General features: G+C 40.9%; 1 protein-coding gene across 1 annotated transcript in view; it reads left to right on the top strand.

Moving 5' to 3' along the window:
* The first annotated feature begins 263 nt into the window (after positions 1-263).
* The window catches only part of ctdp1 (CTD (carboxy-terminal domain, RNA polymerase II, polypeptide A) phosphatase, subunit 1), a 65,198-nt gene continuing 44,749 nt past the window's right edge, over positions 264-20,712 (top strand). The window contains exons 1-11 of the mRNA XM_035182543.2: positions 264-855; positions 2,479-2,562; positions 3,958-4,051; positions 4,964-5,092; positions 5,818-5,968; positions 7,117-7,207; positions 7,507-7,673; positions 12,190-13,278; positions 17,184-17,325; positions 17,469-17,696; positions 20,016-20,169. Coding sequence (XP_035038434.2) covers positions 557-855; positions 2,479-2,562; positions 3,958-4,051; positions 4,964-5,092; positions 5,818-5,968; positions 7,117-7,207; positions 7,507-7,673; positions 12,190-13,278; positions 17,184-17,325; positions 17,469-17,696; positions 20,016-20,169 — 2,628 coding nt within the window. The 5' untranslated portion in view covers positions 264-556. The remainder of the gene's footprint in view (positions 856-2,478; positions 2,563-3,957; positions 4,052-4,963; positions 5,093-5,817; positions 5,969-7,116; positions 7,208-7,506; positions 7,674-12,189; positions 13,279-17,183; positions 17,326-17,468; positions 17,697-20,015; positions 20,170-20,712) is intronic.

Raw genomic sequence — 20,712 nt, 5'->3', positions numbered from 1 at the left:
TTATCTTTTTTTTCTGTTGTTTTCATACGTTTGAAGAATCGGTCACCATTTTTCTTCAATTGTATTGGATTTGACTGCAGCGCTGTTTACCGCTGTTTTGTGGACTCAAACACTTCACCCACCCCTCCACCGGCATAGTGGTGAGTAGATAATGAGGGGAATTTTTATTTTTCGGTGAACTATCCCTTTAAAAAAAGTGCAACTCTCAAACCCTTTCAAAATGTATTATTATTATTATTATTTTGAAAAAGAAGACTCTGTTTTGACATGCAGGCGGAAGCGCAGGGGTTTGACGCTCCAGCTTGTTGCACGCTGGACCGGAAGCTGTGGTGACCTGTGTCGCTGCAGTGTTGCGCTTTCATGTTTACGGGCGGGAAGAGCGAACGAAGCCGAGAGTGGGAGCTGCTGCGTGGAAGCACTTGTTTTAACTCTTAGCGTGAATGCTGCTCTGCGCATTTTAATGATTCTCGGAGGACCGGGGCATCTAGCGGATACGTTTTAAGTGGTCGCGGGAAACAAACTACAGGGATTGTTGTCGCTGGAGAGGTCGGGGCAGATGGAGGACCCTCCTGCAGGTTCTGGCGGCGGCGGCGGCGACAGTGCGGTGGCGGAGGGCCCCGTGGTGCAGGTGGCGGACATCTGCTGGTCGAGCGCGGCTCTCCCGCTGCGGCTGCTGGAGTGGAAGGTCAAACCCGGGACTCTCATCAACGTGGACTCCGTGCTGGCTCTGTGCGCCCCCATAGCCCCGGAGAGGGCGACGGAGGCTGCCAGGCTGCCGGAGAAGAAGGTGAAATCGGACCGCGCCGGAGTAGTGAGGGAGCTGTGCTGTCAACTTGGGCAAGTCATCCCCCCCGGGTGAGTCCCTCCGCTGGCTTCAGCCACACGGTAGCCGACCTGCCCCCCTCACTTGGAACAACGTGTGTTTGTTATCGCTGCTACTCTCCTCACCCGCGGTTAGCTAGCTAGCACGCTTACACCGTGCTATGTTAACGTTAGCATGTTTGCTAGCTCCTCTCAACACACGCAGCGTTTGCTCGTAGCGTCAAGTGTGTCACAAGTAAACAAGCTCACCAGCGACGTGGGCTTTCACAATGAAACCGTGGTCTTGTGGAGCATGTGGTTCTGGACTTTTCAGTTGTTGCAGTCACAGTGGAAACCCAGCGAATCGTTAGCAGAATTCTAATAATCGCGTAATGACCTGTGGCTCTGATGTATTTGGAATAAGTCTAACGGATAAACCGTTGCAGGCTTTTATTTTGAAGAGCCCAACCACGTGCACTTCTGTCTCGTTTTGTTTGTCTTGACGCAGCCGTCCCTCGCGTGCACGATCTGTGCACTAACTGTGTTGACAGGTGGACGACTGGAGGAGGCTGCTCTCATTTATATATGATATGATGTTCGCTTTTTCTCATAATAACGACATATATATATATATATATATATATATATATATATATATCTTTAATATTAATGCAGCAGCATATGAGCAAATTGATCCTCCAGCAAAATATCGTATTTACGTGTCTTGTTGCATTTTGCCCGAACAAAAGTCCATCTAGTTTTGTGGAGAATCCTAAAACAATAGAATTAATGTTTCCACACCTCTGATATCAGCGAACATCTGCAGCCACCATTTATTTACTGTCCCACCTGTTATGTTGTGTGACTCGTGTTGCCTTCCGGGGCCCCTTGATAAATCCTTCTTCTGCCTTTGAAAATCCCTGCTGCATGTTGTGACACAGAAACTGCCCGCAGTCTTTAATAAAGTCAAATTGGACCATGTGTCAAAAGTGGTTGCAAAAATAAATCCTCTTTGGCTGCAACAACATGAGGAGATGGGGGGGAGAGTTTGCATCAGGGATTCAATTACGATGAATTGATTCCCTGATGCATGTCTTCCAATGCTATATAGTTAGTTTGCATCGGTAGTGGCAACATTTTTGTTCTAGTAACAAAGCAACTGTGTGCGTTCTGTTGTTCAGTGATTTAATCACAAATGTTTAGTTGACTGAACTGGTTCTCTGAAGTTATAAGTAGATCTGGAACTAACTAACGATTATATTCATTAGCGATCAATAGATCTATTGCTAGATAGTTGTTTAGTCTGTAAATGGTCAAATAGTAATTAAACCGAAAGCTCATCTTAATTTCATATTCTAAGGTTACATGTTCGGTTCACAGTGGAGAAGCTTAGACAAGCACATTTATGGTGTTTTAACGTTTTTTCGATTGATTCATCGATTATTTGACAAATAATTCTACTGCTTGCCAGTTAACCAAAGCTACTCACTAGCATATTAGTGTAAACACTCACGTTTATATGATGTAACATTCAATAAACTACATTTACACTCGTACCTTTGATGCCACAAAGCAAACGTTACATTAAACATGTCGTGAATTGTGTCAAAAGCTGGAGATAATCCACTATTAATGTAACAACAGTCAATGTTTTCACTCATGTTTCTTTTCTTTCAGGGGTGTCATTGTCAGAATAGAAGTATGCAGCCACCCGATAGTGATGAAGGGTTTATGTGCCGAATGTGGCCAGGACCTGACACAGTAAGGAAATACACACGCACACAGACACTTTTCTTATACTTTTATATGGAAACAAAAAAAGTTTTTGTCCTTTGCAGTCGAGGGAAGTGAGTGTTTGACACATTAGCCACATTCAGACATGCACTGAACTCTGGATAATCTCCTGACACTCTCAGGAGGGGCTGTATGCAAGAAAGCAAATGTCCGAGTGAGAGGCTGCAGACTTTCTCTGGAGTGTCTCCTGCCAGCCCCCAGTAAACACTCTGTAAAATATCAGAGTGAGCTTACTTGAGAATGCAGCAGGAGATCCTCCAGAGGATTCACCACGATCAAATAGGGGTGTTGATGATGTTTCTAATACTCAATAGATGCAAAACGAATTAAAAAGACTACAAATATCTTAGGATAAAAAAATCTGTGGCATGCATGTAGAAGATGCAGGCTAAGATGTCAAGAGAGATTGATACTTAATGTCCTGCCTCTGCCTGCTGCACCACACCTCACCTCACCTGAATGCTCTGGAGATTTCTGTGTGGTTGTTGTGCTTCTGAGTGGAGAATCTACTTCTGCATTGTTCATGTGTGAAAGACAAACTCCAGAGAAGGTCTGGACCCCATTGTGCGGATATTCTCCAGAGTTCATGTCTAAAAACGTCTTTTTTCTCACACATTGCCCTTTTACTTTGCACTGATCTGATCACAAAACATCCCTATACTAAAAGAATTTAAGAGGCTAATGATATCATCAGGTCACCTGGCAACTTCCAGTATCATTCAGTGAGACGAAGGAGAAAAATGTGGTTGCTAAACTGACAAACTGTAAAATGTGTGTGGTAGATTCTGTTTCTAGATTCTATTTATTTCCATCAGGTGGCACCAGAGATCATATAGAGAGAGCTGAGTGCAACTGAGGTCATGAATGAAGTGTTCACACTTTAAACACACCCTGGTTGAAAATTTGATAAAGAGGTCAAACATACAGCCGGTGTTAAGAAAACCTGCCATGATAAATGTAGTAAACGTCATTGATTTAAAGCAACAGAACTTCAGGTATTGTTGCTTGAAACATAATTTGTCTCTTAAAAACCTCAGAATTTAAATTGCATGCACATAGTTTGATGTGGATGTGGAATCCTCTTAAAACTGAAATATTAAACAAAATGTTTTACAAGTCGTTTACTCTACCTGTTGATTATTGTATTTATCGATTGACAAACAGTGTGAGTTTCAAGTAGCTGAATGCTGGTCTTCAGGAAAACGCTTGCCAGAGCAAAGTCTGACTAATTCAAAAACATTACTTGTTTATGAACGCTGCTTTTCTTCTCTGCTGCAATATGTTCAAGGACCTGAGAGACGCACAAACCATAAAATGCACAACTCCCACACTTCTTCTTTTCTTTCTTTTCTTCTCTTTCAGGCTGCAGGGCACGAATGGGAACCAACAAACTCCCATCTCCACAGCAACAGTCTCCATGGTGCACAGTGTCCCCGAGCTGATGGTCAGTGCAGAGGTGAGTCATAATGGTTATACCTGGAAGACGGAGAGCAGACAAGCTGAACTTCAGACTCTTTCCATTGTAAGGTGTGTGTGTGTGTGTGTGTGTGTGTGTGTGTGTGTGTGTGTGTGTGTGTGTGTGTGTGTGTGTGTGTGTGTGTGTGTGTGTGTGTGTGTGTGTGTGTGTGTGTGTGTGTGTGTGTGTGTGTGTGTGTGTGTTGGCAGCACACTGCTCCCACCCTATGCAATATCTTGCATACGGACCTGGATTGTGCCTTTTTATCTCGTGTCTTCAAAATGAATTGACTTTTAATAATCAGGATTTATTGCCAAGTAGATTTACTAGGAATTTGCTGTGGTGTTTGTGCTTAAGCATACATATAACAAGAGGGGACAGTGTAAAAGTATCTAGAAAAAAGAGACGTGCAATATGAACGTTGGATATATACATTTTGAGGTATCTAAAGTATGACTGTTATTGGCCACAGAAAGTTCAAGTTTCAAAGTTGCAGGCGAAAAATAAATACTAAATATATCTTTGAAAGTATTTCGAGCACTTAAGCACAGAGCTAACTAATGAATGCTGAATATTTTATTATATCCAAGGTCAGTGTGGATGATAGGTCTTTTATTTTTTTGTTTAAATTCAAGGCCAGTCTGCCCTGATACTGATGTGCTCCTAGAATAGTCTCCTTAACTGTCAACTAGGGTGAGGGTAGAGACAAATCTGTCTACCAAAAGAAAGTTCAACTTTCAGTTCAATGCAACTTTATTCGTCGATATAAAGGCAATCATGTGCCATAGCGTGCAACCCAGGACAACTTAAAAATGCTATTAGTTGCAAAAACAATACAGGGGCCGTGAAAACATAGAGGTGGTAACTGTGATTTTCTAATATTCTGTACATTGTCCTCATTCACTGCACCAGCAAGCAGAGCAGCTGGGCAGAGAAGACCAGCAGAGGCTCCACCGGAGCAAAAAGCTGGTTCTGATGGTGGATCTGGACCAGACCCTGATCCACACCACTGAACAGCACTGCCAGCAATTGTCCAATAAGGTATTAAATCCTCTTATCAACATCCTATAATCTCATGGCCGTGGTCGAGAGGTCACCCCTGTTGATCTTTATATTCTGCCACTTTCAGTTTCTTTCTGCTTTACCCGAAACTATATTTCATTGTTTGTTTTACCATTAAGTGTGTAACAAACCTGGAGTGTATTGTAATGAGTAAGGTATCTTTACTTGGCTATCAATGGTGACTTTGTATCTGTAAGAGGAAGAATGCATTAATTATTCTTACAAAAGCTGTGTCTTAATTCAGGGGCTGCATCCCTCGGAGAACGCAGTATAGCCGTCCCACGAAAGAGGGCCTTTGATGTATTCAGTCTTCAAATGCAACCTCAGAAGGATGCAGCCCCTGAATTGAGTCACAGCTAGTCTCTCCTTCATTCTGCTGTAATGTCAGTGTTTTATCCTGATGCTTTTTAATTAGTCTGTTCTGTGCTTGTTATGGTGTTTCCCAGATTACATGCTTATGTCACGTGTGATGTGGGTGGATTCAGAGTGATTCTCCTGAGTGGGATCAAACTGTTTTTTACTGCAACTGCAGAGTCTCAACTCACATGTTTTCTTGTGCACATTTTTTTTTATTTTCCTCAACCTTTCACCAGTGTTTACCTGAAGTTGTTTTTCTGAATCTCTATTTAAGAAAAAAGTCAAGTTTTTGAATCTGTGTCTCTGTGCTCGAATGGGGCCTAGTTAAGGTTTGTTATTTTCTTCAGGGCATTTACCACTTCCAGCTTGGGCGAGGAGAGCCCATGCTCCACACACGACTACGCCCGCACTGCATCGAGTTCCTGGCGAAAATTGCCAAACTCTATGAGTTGCACGTCTTCACATTCGGGAGCCGCCTTTATGCACACACCATTGCAGGTAATGGTCTCATTGCTTTTCACGTTATTTCTGATACACTGATACATTGATCCACACAGATTTATTTGTATCAAAATGTGGGAGGAAGTAAAGATTTAGGTTGTGACTTTAAACTTCTACTTGTACTGACTATTTGTGTCCTCTAGAGGGAAGTGTCTGCTCATTACAGTTGATGCTTCTCCTCTGTGATTCAGTTACAAGCCACAGCGGTGCTAAATATTAAAATGCTTACCAAGCATGTTCCTTTTTTTGAATTATCGTTTTTATCTGTTCACCTCCTAAATTCCTATTTTTTGCATTATCAGTATGTATTTAGTTTCAGTAGCATGTAGCTGCCAGCTGATGGGTGTTGGGCTCCTCCTAATTGAAAATTCAGTTTGTGATTGAAGGCTGAATTATGCTGAAGTGTGTAAATATCCTCTCTTTTTGGTATTCAGGCTGCAATATTTCATCATACTGTATATAATCGAGGCTGCACCTGTCCAGAGCTATTCTGCCTCTACTATATTTGATGAATGTTTAATGCATTTTGAATTGGATTTTTACTACGAGCCCTGATGCAGAGAGGTCGGTATGTTTCAGACCAGCACTCCAGCAAACGACAGCATTTCTATTGGTTATAGAATTCTCGCTCAGACCGCCCTGTTGAGCCGTGGTAGATTTCTATTTCCATTCAAGGTTTAATCAGAGACTGTGTATTTCTTTTCAGACGGACTTAGTGTGTCCTGAGCGGCTCATTGAATCAAGATTTGAAAGGCTTTCTAGGAGAACATTTTTGAGAAAATATATTAACATAAAAATACTTTGGCTTGGTTTCGGGATTCTTGTGGATCAGATTCAGGATCGTGTTGAACCAACTCGTAATTTACTGAGTCGGCATCATTGTGATCAAGATTCCACTTTACAATCAAGAACTGTAACAAAACTTCCAAGAAGAACAGTTTTAGTGGGAAAAATAATATGCAAATCTATTTTAAATGCAGGTGTGACAGTTTCATTTATACAGGGAGAAATATACGTAATATTCATATTCATGTATGTTTTCAATGCATGTAAATTACAAATCTTGGACTGTAGCTGAACTGACATTCAAATATGCATATTTAGCATTCTTCATATATTTATTCTTTATTTTTCCTTTGTTTTAGGCTTTCTGGACCCTAAAAAGAATTTTTTCTCTCATCGGATCCTTTCTAGAGACGAATGCATCGATCCCTTCTCCAAGACGGGGAATCTTAGGTGAGAATTGTCTGCTGCTAAACATGACAGCTAGATCAATTGCTTGTAGTTTAGAATGCAGTGACCCTGCATCTGTCTACTCTCTAGACATGATTTGACTTTGTTTTGCCTACACGTAAAAACAAAACCTGGAAGATTGATGGAAAATTTGCAGTGCCTCTTTCATTCATAACAGCGCTGCCACTAAAACAACACTACAGCCAAAGAGAGCTAAATAATGGTTTGTCTGAGTTTGGAAATCTGTCAAAAAGCTCAGCACTTTCAGCCAGCGCCTGCCTTGTGCATTTCTTTCCTGACAGGAACCTTTTCCCATGTGGGGATTCGATGGTGAGCATAATCGATGACCGAGAGGACGTGTGGAAGTTCGCACCAAACCTCATCACTGTGAAGAAATACATCTACTTCCAAGGCACAGGGGATATCAATGCTCCCCCCGGATCACGGGAATCTCAGATGGCCAGGAAAGGTAACGGACTCGCACATCTTTGACAGCTACATGCATTTGTAGAAAAACCCTGTAAGCTTATAACAGTTTATGCAATGCAGAGGGTCAAATGTGCAACAAACGATGTGCTGTCCACGGATTTGTTTCCAGTACCATGCACGTTCCCCTGTAAAATTAACAAGCAAGTCAGTCCAGTGAAGGCACTGATATTAAGCTGCTCTTAAAAGATCATAGCATTAAAACGTAACTTTTCTTAGTACATCATGTAGTTTGAAATTGAGCCACAGAGCTGACGGTTCTGCATCTTACTGACAACCAGCTCTGACATCAGATGAACTGCAGTAGCGTAAACCTGGACCAATTCTGCCTCATTTAAAAAAAATCATACTTGAACATATACCGTATGGATGACACCGGATCTAAGATTTCTTCTGCTCATTTGCTTGTGTATAATATATATCATATGTAACACTATTTATGTGTAATAAGTGCACTACCGGTTCTCACTCTGCCTGTTTGGAATGGGCTGTTTGCTTTGCCTGCCTGTCTCAGATGTGTCTCACGCAGGTAGTGTGGTCGCTCTAACCTGATCAAATGGGCGCTTAAATGAAAAGTCAGTATTCCACAACGCACACACACCGCTGACCGAGGCCAGTGTGGCCTGGGTGTAAGTGCAGGTCTAAACGCACCCACATGCGTCCTGAGATCTGATCACTTGGATCACATTCTGAGGTTGTCTGGGCAAACCCCCAAATCTGTACACTCGGGCTTGGTAAAAAACAAAATTATTCAGTCTTGAGGAACACGGATAACATACATGATTATTTGCAAGTAAGATAGAGTGAGTGTCACAGGAGACCGATGCAAGAAGCAGGTGTGAACTTAGCGCTGTCCACTCGTGATCAGACTTCTCAGGACGCATGTTAATACCAGGTCTGAACTGGGCCTCTCTAAGCTTCCTTTGTCATATCATTTATTACCTAGAAAAATCACCCAGGCAAGATAGTCATCAGCACTGCATCCATGTCCATTCAGTCCCCTAAATACACATAACGAGCATCCACACCTCTGTGAACAAAATGCATCATCGTGAATCAAAGGCACGTGTCACAGGACAAATACGGAACATCTTAAGAGGTTCCAATACTTTCACCTCTGTACCTCCTTCTGCGCCGCGAAGGTCTCTCACAAAAGGAATCCTCTGAACAACAGTGTTACTCACTTCCTTATCAAAGCAGGAAACATGCTGCTTGGAGCCGGCCAGTGTATCTCCTCTGGGGCTGTTGTAGAAACCCCCTCCTCATTTACACCCACTCTCTCAGGTTGTCACATTAATTTGCTGATAACTCCATGTTACAACAGCTGCCAGGCTCGGCAATGGCTCTTACACTGTTGATAAATTCAAAGGGTAAAACACAAACTTCGCCTGTGGTTGAAGTATGTGTGGAGCCCTATATGTATAATCACAAATCATAAGCCAGAGACACAGAGCTTAACTGATTTGAATGCTGCATGTCAGACTCAGGCACAAAGCAGATTTATACCAATAAAAATATAAACTCTTCATAAGGCATTTTCCCCCAGGCATTGCTGCTTTGCAAGTCAAATACTTATTTATCTACACATGTTCTATAAATCTCAATCGGATGACAAACGTACCCTAATTTACATAAAGGGCTTTATTGAATCAACAAAGCTCTTGGTGGCAGCTGGTGAATTTTTTATTACTACTATTTACTTTTGCATTTTTTTAGACAAATACATTGTAAAATGAAGTTGGTTTATCTATAGCACCTGGAGCTTTAAATATGATGAAAATAAAACATAAATATACATCTGGAAATAATGAAAATATTATGAGATGATGAGTGTTCAGTATGCACTTATCTCCAAAAGTAACTAACTCATAACCATAACACATGTGGTGTATAAATTTGTAGAGGTAAAAAAACTGCAGAGATGAATGGTAATTCCGTGTGCGTTGATTATTGCAAGCGATCCCTGTCAAAAGTATTGATTAGGGCAGCTTTAAAGGTCGAGTGTGTAAAGTTGTTTTAAGACATGACCGCCGGGAAAAAACGTGAAAAATTGGCTCTGGAGTTTAACCAGAGTTTGTCTTTTACACATACACAACACAGCAGGAGGTTCTTTAACTCCATCCATCACAACGTTGGCTGTCAGTCATCATCGATGGACCAGCTCACCCATAATGGAGAACTTGACAGAGGCGGGAACCCGTCCTGTGACTGGGCGGGGAGAGCAGCAGAATACTGCCAATTAGTTTTTCATGATTTTGAACCCTTCTTTGATACACTTGGCAATTTTTCTCGAATATAATTCAAATGTGTGTGGGTGTATTTGTACCATTATCTTTGCGAGGAACATTTTAAATGTAGACTATTACGGAGTCATGACATTTTGGGGAAAGTGAGGACATTTTGCCAGTCCTCCCTTTCTGACCCACTTTCAATGGGCTCTTTGAAGCTTCAGACTTACTTTTATGGTTAGAATTAGGGTTAGGTTGGGGTTAAAACTCAGCACTGGGAATGAGTGCTGCGAGGGGCACACATTGACCTTGAGTGTTAAAGGACACTTGAGAAATCCCTCATTGAAACCATAATTGATAGGGAATGCATTATGCCAATACAGATGCAATACCGATTTCAGATGCAGAAAGAAATACAAGGATGTGTTAGTGTGTGTCAGTTAATATACTACTGATTACGGAAAGGTCATATTTGACTTCTGATCATCCTTACCTAACACCGTCGAAATCATGTTGTGATGTGAAATATTATATCACATGCACTACTACGGGTTGGAATCTATGGGCACCTCACGATTAGATTCGATTGTGATACAGAGGGCTACGATTCGATTATAAAATGATTATCGATGCATCAAAGAATTTTATTTCCATACATTGTTTATCTTTGGTAGCATCAAGGCTAATTACTCCGCTGGTCAACAAGATATTCTGCTCCTCCTTGCTCACACTCAGAGCTGATCTTTCATATTTGTGTTGCTGGATTAGCAGGGCGTCGCTTCTTCTGCAACAATGAAGTAAAAAATAATATTAAATTGTTTATTGTTAAAGTGTAAAGTTAGCGCAGGTCAGTGGGAGAGTGGAGGGAGGACAGGAGACTCTGACACGATAAAAGACGACCGAACCTTTAATATGCGTTTGTCCTGATCCTGAAGCAGCGGTGGTTATAGTTATGCAGCGCTGGGACATCGCTAAAAAAAGTAATGTAGAATAAAACATGTATCGATGATGCTCTGTCTCTGCATCGATGCAGTCATCTAAAAAACTATTAATTTCCTCGACCCTTCACACTACCTATTAATACATTTTAGATTGTTAGCCATTCTTCATCTTGAGATGCAATAATGAAAACAATAAGTTTTGCCCACAGTCTAATTTGCTGCATTGGTGTTCTGGCGTTCACTGGCCCGTGCCTGCTCTAGCGTGCCCTGCCTCCTCAAATTATTTAGCCACCCTCTCTCTCTCTCTCTCCAGTCCATGCAGCCCCGAGGTTTTCCTAAGCAATCATCTCGTTAGTGATGGAAGTGCAGTGTTTACAGTAAACTCCCAGCTCAACGAAAAAATGTTACTTTGACTCTAAATTCTTAATTGTCCATTGTTCAGGTTTGCCTGTCTCAACATCAACACTACGGTTTGGGTAACCCTTCTGCAATGTTGATAGGTTATTGCTTGATCATTTTCTTTCACGCTCAAACAGAGGCACTTGCACTGGAGTGACTCTGTGAACCCAGAGGAATCAGCTTAGCCTCAAAGGAAAATCGGACCCCAGAGCAGCTTCTGGAGCTAAACTCAGGGTTATCCCTTGGGTAGAATGTACTAATGTCATATGTTAGGAAGGTTATCATAGACCGAATGCTCATGCTTTTCTCTCGGCGCATTACTTGAAACCATCATTGCCAGTTTTAAGTAATGCATTTAAAACATAGCAGAGTACAAAACATTTAAAAATAACCTGCATCAAATGTGTGATAAGGTCCCTTTCTTTCTGAAGTTGAAAGTTTTTGCAACTGTAAATGTCAAGCTAACGTTAAGAAAGTAAGCCAGCTATCACATAAATGAACTTTACAGACACAATGCTTCATAGCAAAATCTTCATCTTAAAGCATGCGTCTTTTCAAAAAGGACCGCAATGAAATACATGAGGGACATTCTTCTGTTATTCTTCACATTTTTTAGATTGTGTGAGATTTTATGTTTCCTTTCTCATAATGTCAGATACAGTCACTAAGAATGTCAAATAAGCGTTAGTTATCTAACTGGTCTGTGGCAGCCTACCAGCTGAAATGTGTAAGCCTCTGTTACAAGAATTTTCAAAATAATGTTATAGTATTATGCAAAACAGTATATGGACGATAAACATGCACTGGTTGCTGTAGTTTGATCTGGTTTGTCTGATTGACCAGAGTCCTTTAATCTTTAGTTTATCTTAAAAACTGTTTCCATACCAGAGATGACACGATTCTGATTCACTTTCATGTCTTGTAACTGCAGGAGGTCCCTCAAGTCGGCCAGCGGAGAGCACAGAATCAGCAGGGACGCTTGGAACAGAAGAGCATAATAATGGCATCAGGAAAAGGTCAAAGGACCAGAATCCGTCTGGAAAGGATGAGCCCACAGCATCTCAGTCTTCTCAGGGAGTACCAACAAATGCACGGACTCACCCCACAGGGGGTGTGGAGGATGTGTCAGGACAAAGTAAAGAGTCAGTGACTGAGTCAGTGACTGAGTCAGTGACTGAGGCGCTGCCTGAGGCGCTGCCTGAGGCACTGCCTGAGGCAGGGTCGAAAGAAGCTCAGGAAACAGATAGAACAAATGTAAAGGAAGATGACAGCAAGGGGACGCAAGAGGCACAGGAAGGTGCAAACTCCTCAGCACCCAGCCACGACTCCAACAACTTGGACTTTGACCTGTCAAGTGACAGTGACAATGACTCTATTACAGACAAACCTCCCTCATCTGATGGGGATAGTGAAGTGAAGTCTTGCCAAACAAAAAAGAAACCAGAACCGGAAGGTGTTACGCAAGAGCCCAGTGATGGGGAAGAGGCCAAGGTAGACAGTAAAGGCCAGGGAGAAATAGACAACAGTTCAGATGTAGCAGAACCTTCAGGAGTTCTTCTTCCAGACCCAGAGCTCGGAAATGGCTGCTCAGACAGGACAGAGCCAGAAACAGAGTCCCAGAATAGTGAACAATCTGGGGTCACCATGGGGGAGGAACTGCTAGACCAGAGTATGGAAGACGAGGAGGAAGAAGAAGCAGATATTGACCAGGATGATCACCTGATCTACCTGGAGGAAGTGCTAGAAAGGGTTCATGCTGAGTACTATGGCCGCTACGAGGCATTCCTGAGGAAGGACGCCCCGGAAACCCCGGACATCCGCAAGATTGTCCCAGAGCTGAAAGGAAAAACACTGGAGGGAACAATGATAGTGTTCAGTGGTCTGTACCCGACCAACTACCCCATGGAGAGGACTCGTGAGTTCTACCATGCCAAGGCACTGGGGGCCAAAATTGGCAAGAATCTGGCTCTCAACTCCGAAGATCCCAATCGGACAACACATCTCATTGCAGCAAGAGCTGGTATGTACAAATGCTTTCTAAAACTTCCAAGGTATTGTTCTCAAAGTAGTTATAGTTAATATAACAAGTCTAAACACAACAGAATTACCTGCAGTGGCTTTTCTATTCTTTTCCAACTGCTGAATATAGTCAAGGTATTCTTTTTGGAGCAGCTTGCTGGAAAACCTTTGTCATGGTTTGCTAATGAGGATAGAATTAAATTCTTTAGTTTGACTTAATTATTGGCAGACTTGTGTGCCTGACACTTTTGTCTGAGCAGACAGATAATTGAGATTGAGCACACTGTCATCCCAATTAATGTATCTCATGTTCTATTTGCACTTCTACTAATTTAAAGCCCACGGGTGAAAATGTAAGTTTTTAAACATGTTGACTTGTCCACCTGGTCCCTTTTTTACATGATAAAAGACATGGTTTTAGCAAAATAAGCAGTCAATGGTTGGAGGTCAGTAGCTGGAAAAGGCTCCTCAACAGTAGGGGTGAGCTGTGAGGGTGGGAAGATGGGGAGCAGGGGCCGGGCCATATTAGAATATTCATAGGTTCTAGTCATGAAATGAAGAAGGAAGGTTGTTACATGAATGTGCAATAGTATAAACAAAATGAACATTTAACACTTACATTGATATTATATTGAGACAATCTTTTTGCTGTAGGACATGCATGCCATTTTCTGTCAATTCCTTGTGCGGACTCTGCCGCTACCAATGAAATATAATGTGGAAAGAGGTAATCACTGAATGTGAATGCTAGAGCTGGAAGTCATTTAGTTGATTAGGTTATTAATAGAATTATTATCAGCTACAATTTTCAGCTTCTCAATTGGCTGCACTTGATACATTTTGGACTTTTGGTCTGACAAAGCAAGAACGCAAGACGAGAAAAAAAAGCTAATTATTTGAATATTAAATATAATTGTAGCCTCAGTGTATACAATGAATGACTATTGAAGAAAAGCTGCCAATCTAAAACAGAATCATAGTTGTCTATTTCATTTAAATCTTTAGGATTATAACTTTAATTGTGTGTGAGTCAACAACCAGCTAGCTGTGGATCTGGACCTCTGCGATCCAGTGGCTAAAAATTGATTCATATTTTAAATTGGACTGATTTTCGAATAGTTCCTTGTGACAGCTCCTTCTCTGTAATTAGTTATTAATTTCAGTGACAAAGATCACTTCATCTGACATTAGAGAACCGTATGAATGCTTCAGGTTATGTTTATATGCATTTAAGCCTCAAATGGTAAAAGAACTTGCTCGTACACCTATGTAATTTTGAAGCTTAAGCTAATGTACTGCTTTGATGAAGCCATTCCACCATGGGTCACCTTTTTACTCAGCACCCTTAGCCTTAGTTAACTGTCATCACCATTTGCTTTCATCTTCAGAAATGTCTCCCAACGTCTGCATGCATTTTCTGTCCACAACACATAGACAATAAAACATACAACTCTTCTTTAAAACACTGAACATGTTAAAGCAGCTCCTAACACAGAAATTGCTGTTCTATCTGAAAAGCAGTGGATTCACGACTGTGTTGCTACCAATCCTGTTCAGCTTCTGAAAACAAACACACAAAGTGGCATCATTGCCCTGGGAACCAGCCCCCGTTGAACAGCACTTGACCATCACTCACCTTGTGCATCAGGAGAGAAAAATCAGCCATAGATGGAATCATGGCAAAAGGAGCAGTCAGTCATTTAGATGGGAAATAGCAACAGAAAAACTCCTGTTTTGTTGCCAGACAAGCAGAAATGACCAATATTCATCATAGAGTTCATCTAGGTATGAAGTATTGTCAGAAACCAACAGAGCCTAAGAGAAAATTAACCAAACCTGACCTGAACCCGACAGGCCTTGTGTTTTTTGTGTCCAAATCCGATCAAAGGGTCCAATGTGTTCCCCCGATTGCAGGCACATGCAGCATAAAATAAATGAAGTAACCCAATCAACGTGACCTGACCTGAATGATATATAATTTGTGAGGGTCCCTACAGGCTCAAAGGCAATTTATTACTCTAAGCTTTTAACAACCAGCACCTCTATATCTGGAAAGGATTAAACCCATGGTTCTTTTAAGGAGAACTGGACATCATATTTTATGATGGCTCCTCTGTCATTCCCCTGATGAAATAAATAATCACACAGTTCTTCAAGACGTTCCAAAATGTATTCGACCAAATTGATCAAAGTCTAGTAATTGACTAATTTTGTAGATTTCTGACACTCAGTAAGTGCTAGGCTCTAGTGCTGTATCCTGGGGCTTGATTTACCTCCTTCACCTGCTTCACACATCTAATACTTGATGACTTTTAAAGCAAGACATAGCTGTACATGTGAGGTTCTGCTGGCAACCCTGACAGCATTAATATGAAGTTTTAACAATGGACTCTTTCAAGACAGTTGCTAATAGGGCTCGGGAAATTAACTGAAAATGTATCGAAACCGATATTTATAAGCTCTAAGCAACTTGATTTTGCTAATGTTGGTTATTAATTTAATACTTTCCCCAGTGTGTGCATTCACAAACTGTGGGCTTTCCGCCTCATTCATTCCAACGGTGGCACATGATGTAGTATAACCCTACTGCATGTTCTCCCTCCTCACTCCCCCGCTGACCTGTGCTCACCTGCTACACCTTTACAATAAACACCAACACTAATCACTTTATTAGGATCTGAACTGTACTGAAGTTTAATTTGTGTTTGTTTGATTCACTCTAAAGTTATAAGACAGGTGTTTCGTGTTTTTGGGACAACCAAGTACAGATTGACTAAAACTGGATGCAGGTCTTACTGCAAAACTGATCTTTAAAAAACAAACACAAACAATAATCATGCTTTTAGTCACACTAGTCGTGTACAGATGGCAGTGTTGGGCAGTCTACCACTTTGTGCCTATCTGAAATATGAATAATAACTGTTGCAGTCAAATATGAAACAAACCCATAAGTTTGGTCATAGAATGAAACATGGGAAAAAAAGTGATTGGACCAAACTCACATGGTTGAAGGACTAGTAAGGTTTTGCCAAACAGCTGCAATACTTCTGACATTCTCATTAGCCTCAGCAGCACCTTTTGTTTACTGCCAATTAGAAAATGCTACTATGCTAACTTGCTTAAGTTACATGTTGAACATTGCAATTGTTGTACCTTCTAAACGTCAGCAGGTTAGCATTGTCGCAGGGAGAATTAGTATTTAGCTCATAGCACGACCGTGCCTGAAGTACAGCCTCACAGAGCTGCTAGAATGACTGAATTATATTATGTTGTTTTCTTGAGCAACATAGTTCAATTATAATGGAATAATGAAATCAGTTTATCATAATGCATATGGTAGTTTTGCTGCCTTAGGCGAAGAAAAATAATTAAAATGCTAGAGTGGACATCGCTTTGTCCAGTTTTCCAGTTTATGACTAACAGTGAAGTACTAAGCAGGCGCTGTGCATACTGTACACCAGCTGAACTGAAAATGTGCCTGAACAGTGAGAGTCAATGTCTGAACAAGCCTTTGAATGTTAGCCATGCATGGCTAAAATGACCCGGGGTTAATGAGCCTCTACACCCAAAGATTCAATTTGGAGTCTTTGTGTCAAACATCAATTTGTGTTATTCAAGCAGAAACACGCCCCTCTTTTGAAATCACTCAAACAAAACAGCGCCTCTTTGATTCCTTAGTCAACTTTTCAGTTGGCAGAAAAGTGAAAGAACATTCGCTCCAAAAGACAAATCGTCCTTATCTTTTCTAATAATATTGACCAGGCAATTATTTTCCCCTTTCGCTTCCAGGATAGAAAGTCTATACATTGATCCGAATTATTCAGCAGTCCCAGTGGGAGTGTAGTTTGTAAAAGCTTTTTGATTGTATGGTCAAAACGTTTTCCCATGTTGACTCCTGTCACCCAGGCACAGAGAAGGTTCGTCGGGCACAGGGCTGCAACCACCTCTATGTTGTCAATCCCGACTGGCTGTGGAGCTGTCTGGAGCGCTGGGAGAGGGTGGAGGAGCAGCTGTACCCACTAAAGGAAGACTACTCCAAGATGCCAAGGTAAAGAGCTGTCTAATGAGCCATGGTCTTACAAGCCTCCCCAAACCTAATAGACGTTAACTGTTATTGATGACATATTAAGTCCATTTATCAAAATCCCACTTGAAGATGATCCTTACACTCTGATCTCTTTTGTGTGAAAGGAGCAACAGTCCAGCAGCCTTTCCTGACAATCAGGGCCCCCTGCAGAGGCCTCTTTTCCAGCCAGCTCCCATCCACCACAGACCTCCACCTCCAGAGCTCGAGGTTCGGATCTACGATCCCGTCACGGGGAAGCTGATCCGCAGGGGCCCTCAGGTGTCACAGCCGCAACCCTACCTCCAGGCTCCAGGGTCAATGTTGCTCTCTGATCACCAACAGTCTTGTCTCAGGTACTGCAAGAAATGAATCACATTTGTGCAATATGAGCAAGCAGTGAATGAAAGTGTATCAAACAGAGATAGGCCTCTAACAGTCTGAATGCAGCTGACCCAAGTAAATGGTAAATAAAGTGGAACCTAAAAAATATGATAGCTAGAAGAGACAATAATAAACTTGATTAAATACATGTAATTATTTACAGTACATCTGTAGGAGGACTTTAAATAAAAATATTTCTGAGGGAGTATTTTTGCTTTATCGTCTGATGATGGACAAATAATTAATGTTGTCTTATAATCATGTGTAATATTGAACAATGTGTTGATAAATATTCTGATAAAATACATCAAATCCTTAAATTCCTTTATCAAATCAAAGAATCTTTGTTGAATTAAAATGAAGCAATAATATCTCTGCTATATGGTCACATTGAAAGACTGCAACAGGAAAACGATTCCTCTGATCCAGATCAGAGGAATCTGACTCCGGCTTTCCTATTGATGATCTGATTCGTCAATAGCTATAACCTCTAACTCAACCTGCTCTGGAGAAGGTTAGCAACTCAGCACAAGTTACCATAGTGATTTACCCCTTTAAGAAGTGAAGTAGCTTTATAACAGTGAAAACCCAGAGTGAAACCTTTCCATCAACTCCCTCTCTCTCATCTCTCTCTGGACATTGTGACCCTTGGGGGTAATGTTACAGTAACAATGTATAAAAGTGAAGGTTATGCTTCTGATGTCTATTCTGTTAGTAATATTTACTGCAGATTTGCACATAACAGATCTTATATGTATGGATTTGTCCTCTGGGCCTCATTTCTATCCTCCCTTCTCTGTAAACGTAGACAGCTGTTAATGTTGTGCTACTGTACTGTATGAATTACACCCAGTGGAGACATGCAGCCTCTTCAGCTGTGAACTGAGGCACAATAAAGTGCCCAACAAACCTGTGGGCCCTTTTTTGGGCACCCCCAACAAACCTTTAACTGTATGGATTGTTTGGTGGCAGGGGAAGCCAGACAGTGTGTAGTTTGTTGCTCCCAGACGAGCCTCTGAATTTGTGTGGCACATCTTTTAATCTGCACATTGGGTCTTTAAAACAGCACAATAAAATCCAGGCTACCTTGCACTACTTAGGGTGGTAACGATGTATATTACTTATCATACAAATGTTTTCATATTCATCCAGTTATATAAATATTTCAAGACAAGAATGAAATGCCAGATTAAAGAATAGGTGTCAGATTTGTGATCTTCCACTCCATCATTCATTGTAGATAGAAGAGTGTACTCTGCAGCGGAGAGGCTGTGGCCTGACTGTTTTTCACTACATAAACTTAACATCTCTTGACTGGACAGTCACGCCAGATTCAAATGTTTTGAATTTATTATATTTGTGATGATACGCTGTAATTTATAATCGCAAGCATGAAATCGGCCCACTTTATTAATGGCTTGGAGGCAATGTGGAGGTTTAGGGAGATGCATAAACTTTAATTTTAATTAAATCATCAAAGAAGGTCTGTTCAATTAAGCACAAGGCAAAGTATAGGAACATCCTCTTCCCACTTGCATAAGATTTGCATCTAATGTTTGTTTTTTTAATAAGGAGAAAGTCTTTGCAATTCCCGTCATTGGTCCCTCAGTCAGCATTCAGTCCTTCACCATGCACGCTACGTCTGCAAATTGTTGTGAAAAATGTGCTGATTATTTACAGTGTTTGCAAATGAATGTGTTTCCCTTATGATTCCTGTGAAGAGTGCTTCAAAACAAGAATACATTTCAAAGCAGGACAAGCAAACCAGGAGATGAAATAATAAAAGCAGTAATCAACCCTTATTTCTAATGTGTGAAAATGATTTGTTAATTGATATGGTTGATTAGGTGGCAAACATTGGCCTCCATACAATTACTAAATATACTGATAGATGGATGGATACAATTGTTTCTTTCTATTGAACTAGCTATCTAGCAAGTTCATGTTTATATTTGCAATGGAGTTAACATTCATACTCTATAATAAAAATAACCTTTAATTATTACATATCTGATAATGATCTACTTGAGGGATATATTAGTTTTCTGGTAGTATAGCTATAAACACTTTTTATACGTGCATTTCGGCATTTATATATATATATATATTAGTCTTTTCTTTGTGGTTGTGTATGTATATGTGTTGACGTTTTGTCTTCAAATTTCATCACTATTCCATGTCAATTTGATATACCCTTTGTGACTAAACATTTGTGAAGATTTTGTCTGTTGTGAAACCAAACAATAAACTACTTCATCAGTGTTCTTGTTTTTTGTGTTATTTCACCCCAGGGGATCTTCAAAGGATCAGCAGGATGACGCAGCGGGGCCCAGCCACGACGACGAGCAGCCTGGGCCGTCTCGTAGAAAACGACAGCCAAGCATGTCAGAAACTATGCCTCTATACACACTTTGCAAGGAGGATCTAGAGAGCATGGATAAAGAGGTAAGATGTGAGAAGAACTCTTCTTTGGCTCATCCTATTAATTTGAGATCCAAAGAAAGAAGGCTTACGGCTAGGAGTAAGAATAGGAATGTCCCAATAGGCAGGAAAATCTCTCATGTGACCAAGACTTTTCCATGTAGAGCAGTTTTAGTGAATTTGCTTGTTGTAATTTATTCAATGGACTGTAAACAATTTAAATACAGACAAAAACTGAATATACAGCAATTCAAAAACTCTTTTCTCAGCAGTCTTCAATGAACCTCACAGTAGGAGATGTCTCTAATATCCACCTCTAATATTATTGCCAAACCGTGCTGCTTCCCTTAATCATGCAAGCTTTGTTGATGGTACCAGAACCAACTTCGGTTTCAGAAGACTTTCTGTGTTTAACTTTTGTCATTTGATGCTCTTGCATAATGGAGTCTTTGTTGTTTTGACTTCTCTTTCACTCCTTCTTTCCTGTTGCTCATTTGATCTAATAAGAGCTTTGAGGTCTGTCACCTTTTGCGGTGCAGATGGAGCTGTAATTAAGTATTTATTTAA

This window comes from Hippoglossus stenolepis, chromosome 17 (genome assembly GCF_022539355.2).
Source record: "Hippoglossus stenolepis isolate QCI-W04-F060 chromosome 17, HSTE1.2, whole genome shotgun sequence".
Lineage (NCBI taxonomy): Eukaryota > Metazoa > Chordata > Actinopteri > Pleuronectiformes > Pleuronectidae > Hippoglossus > Hippoglossus stenolepis.
Note: the sequence above shows the minus strand (reverse complement) of the source record. Positions and strands in the feature narration are given on the sequence as shown.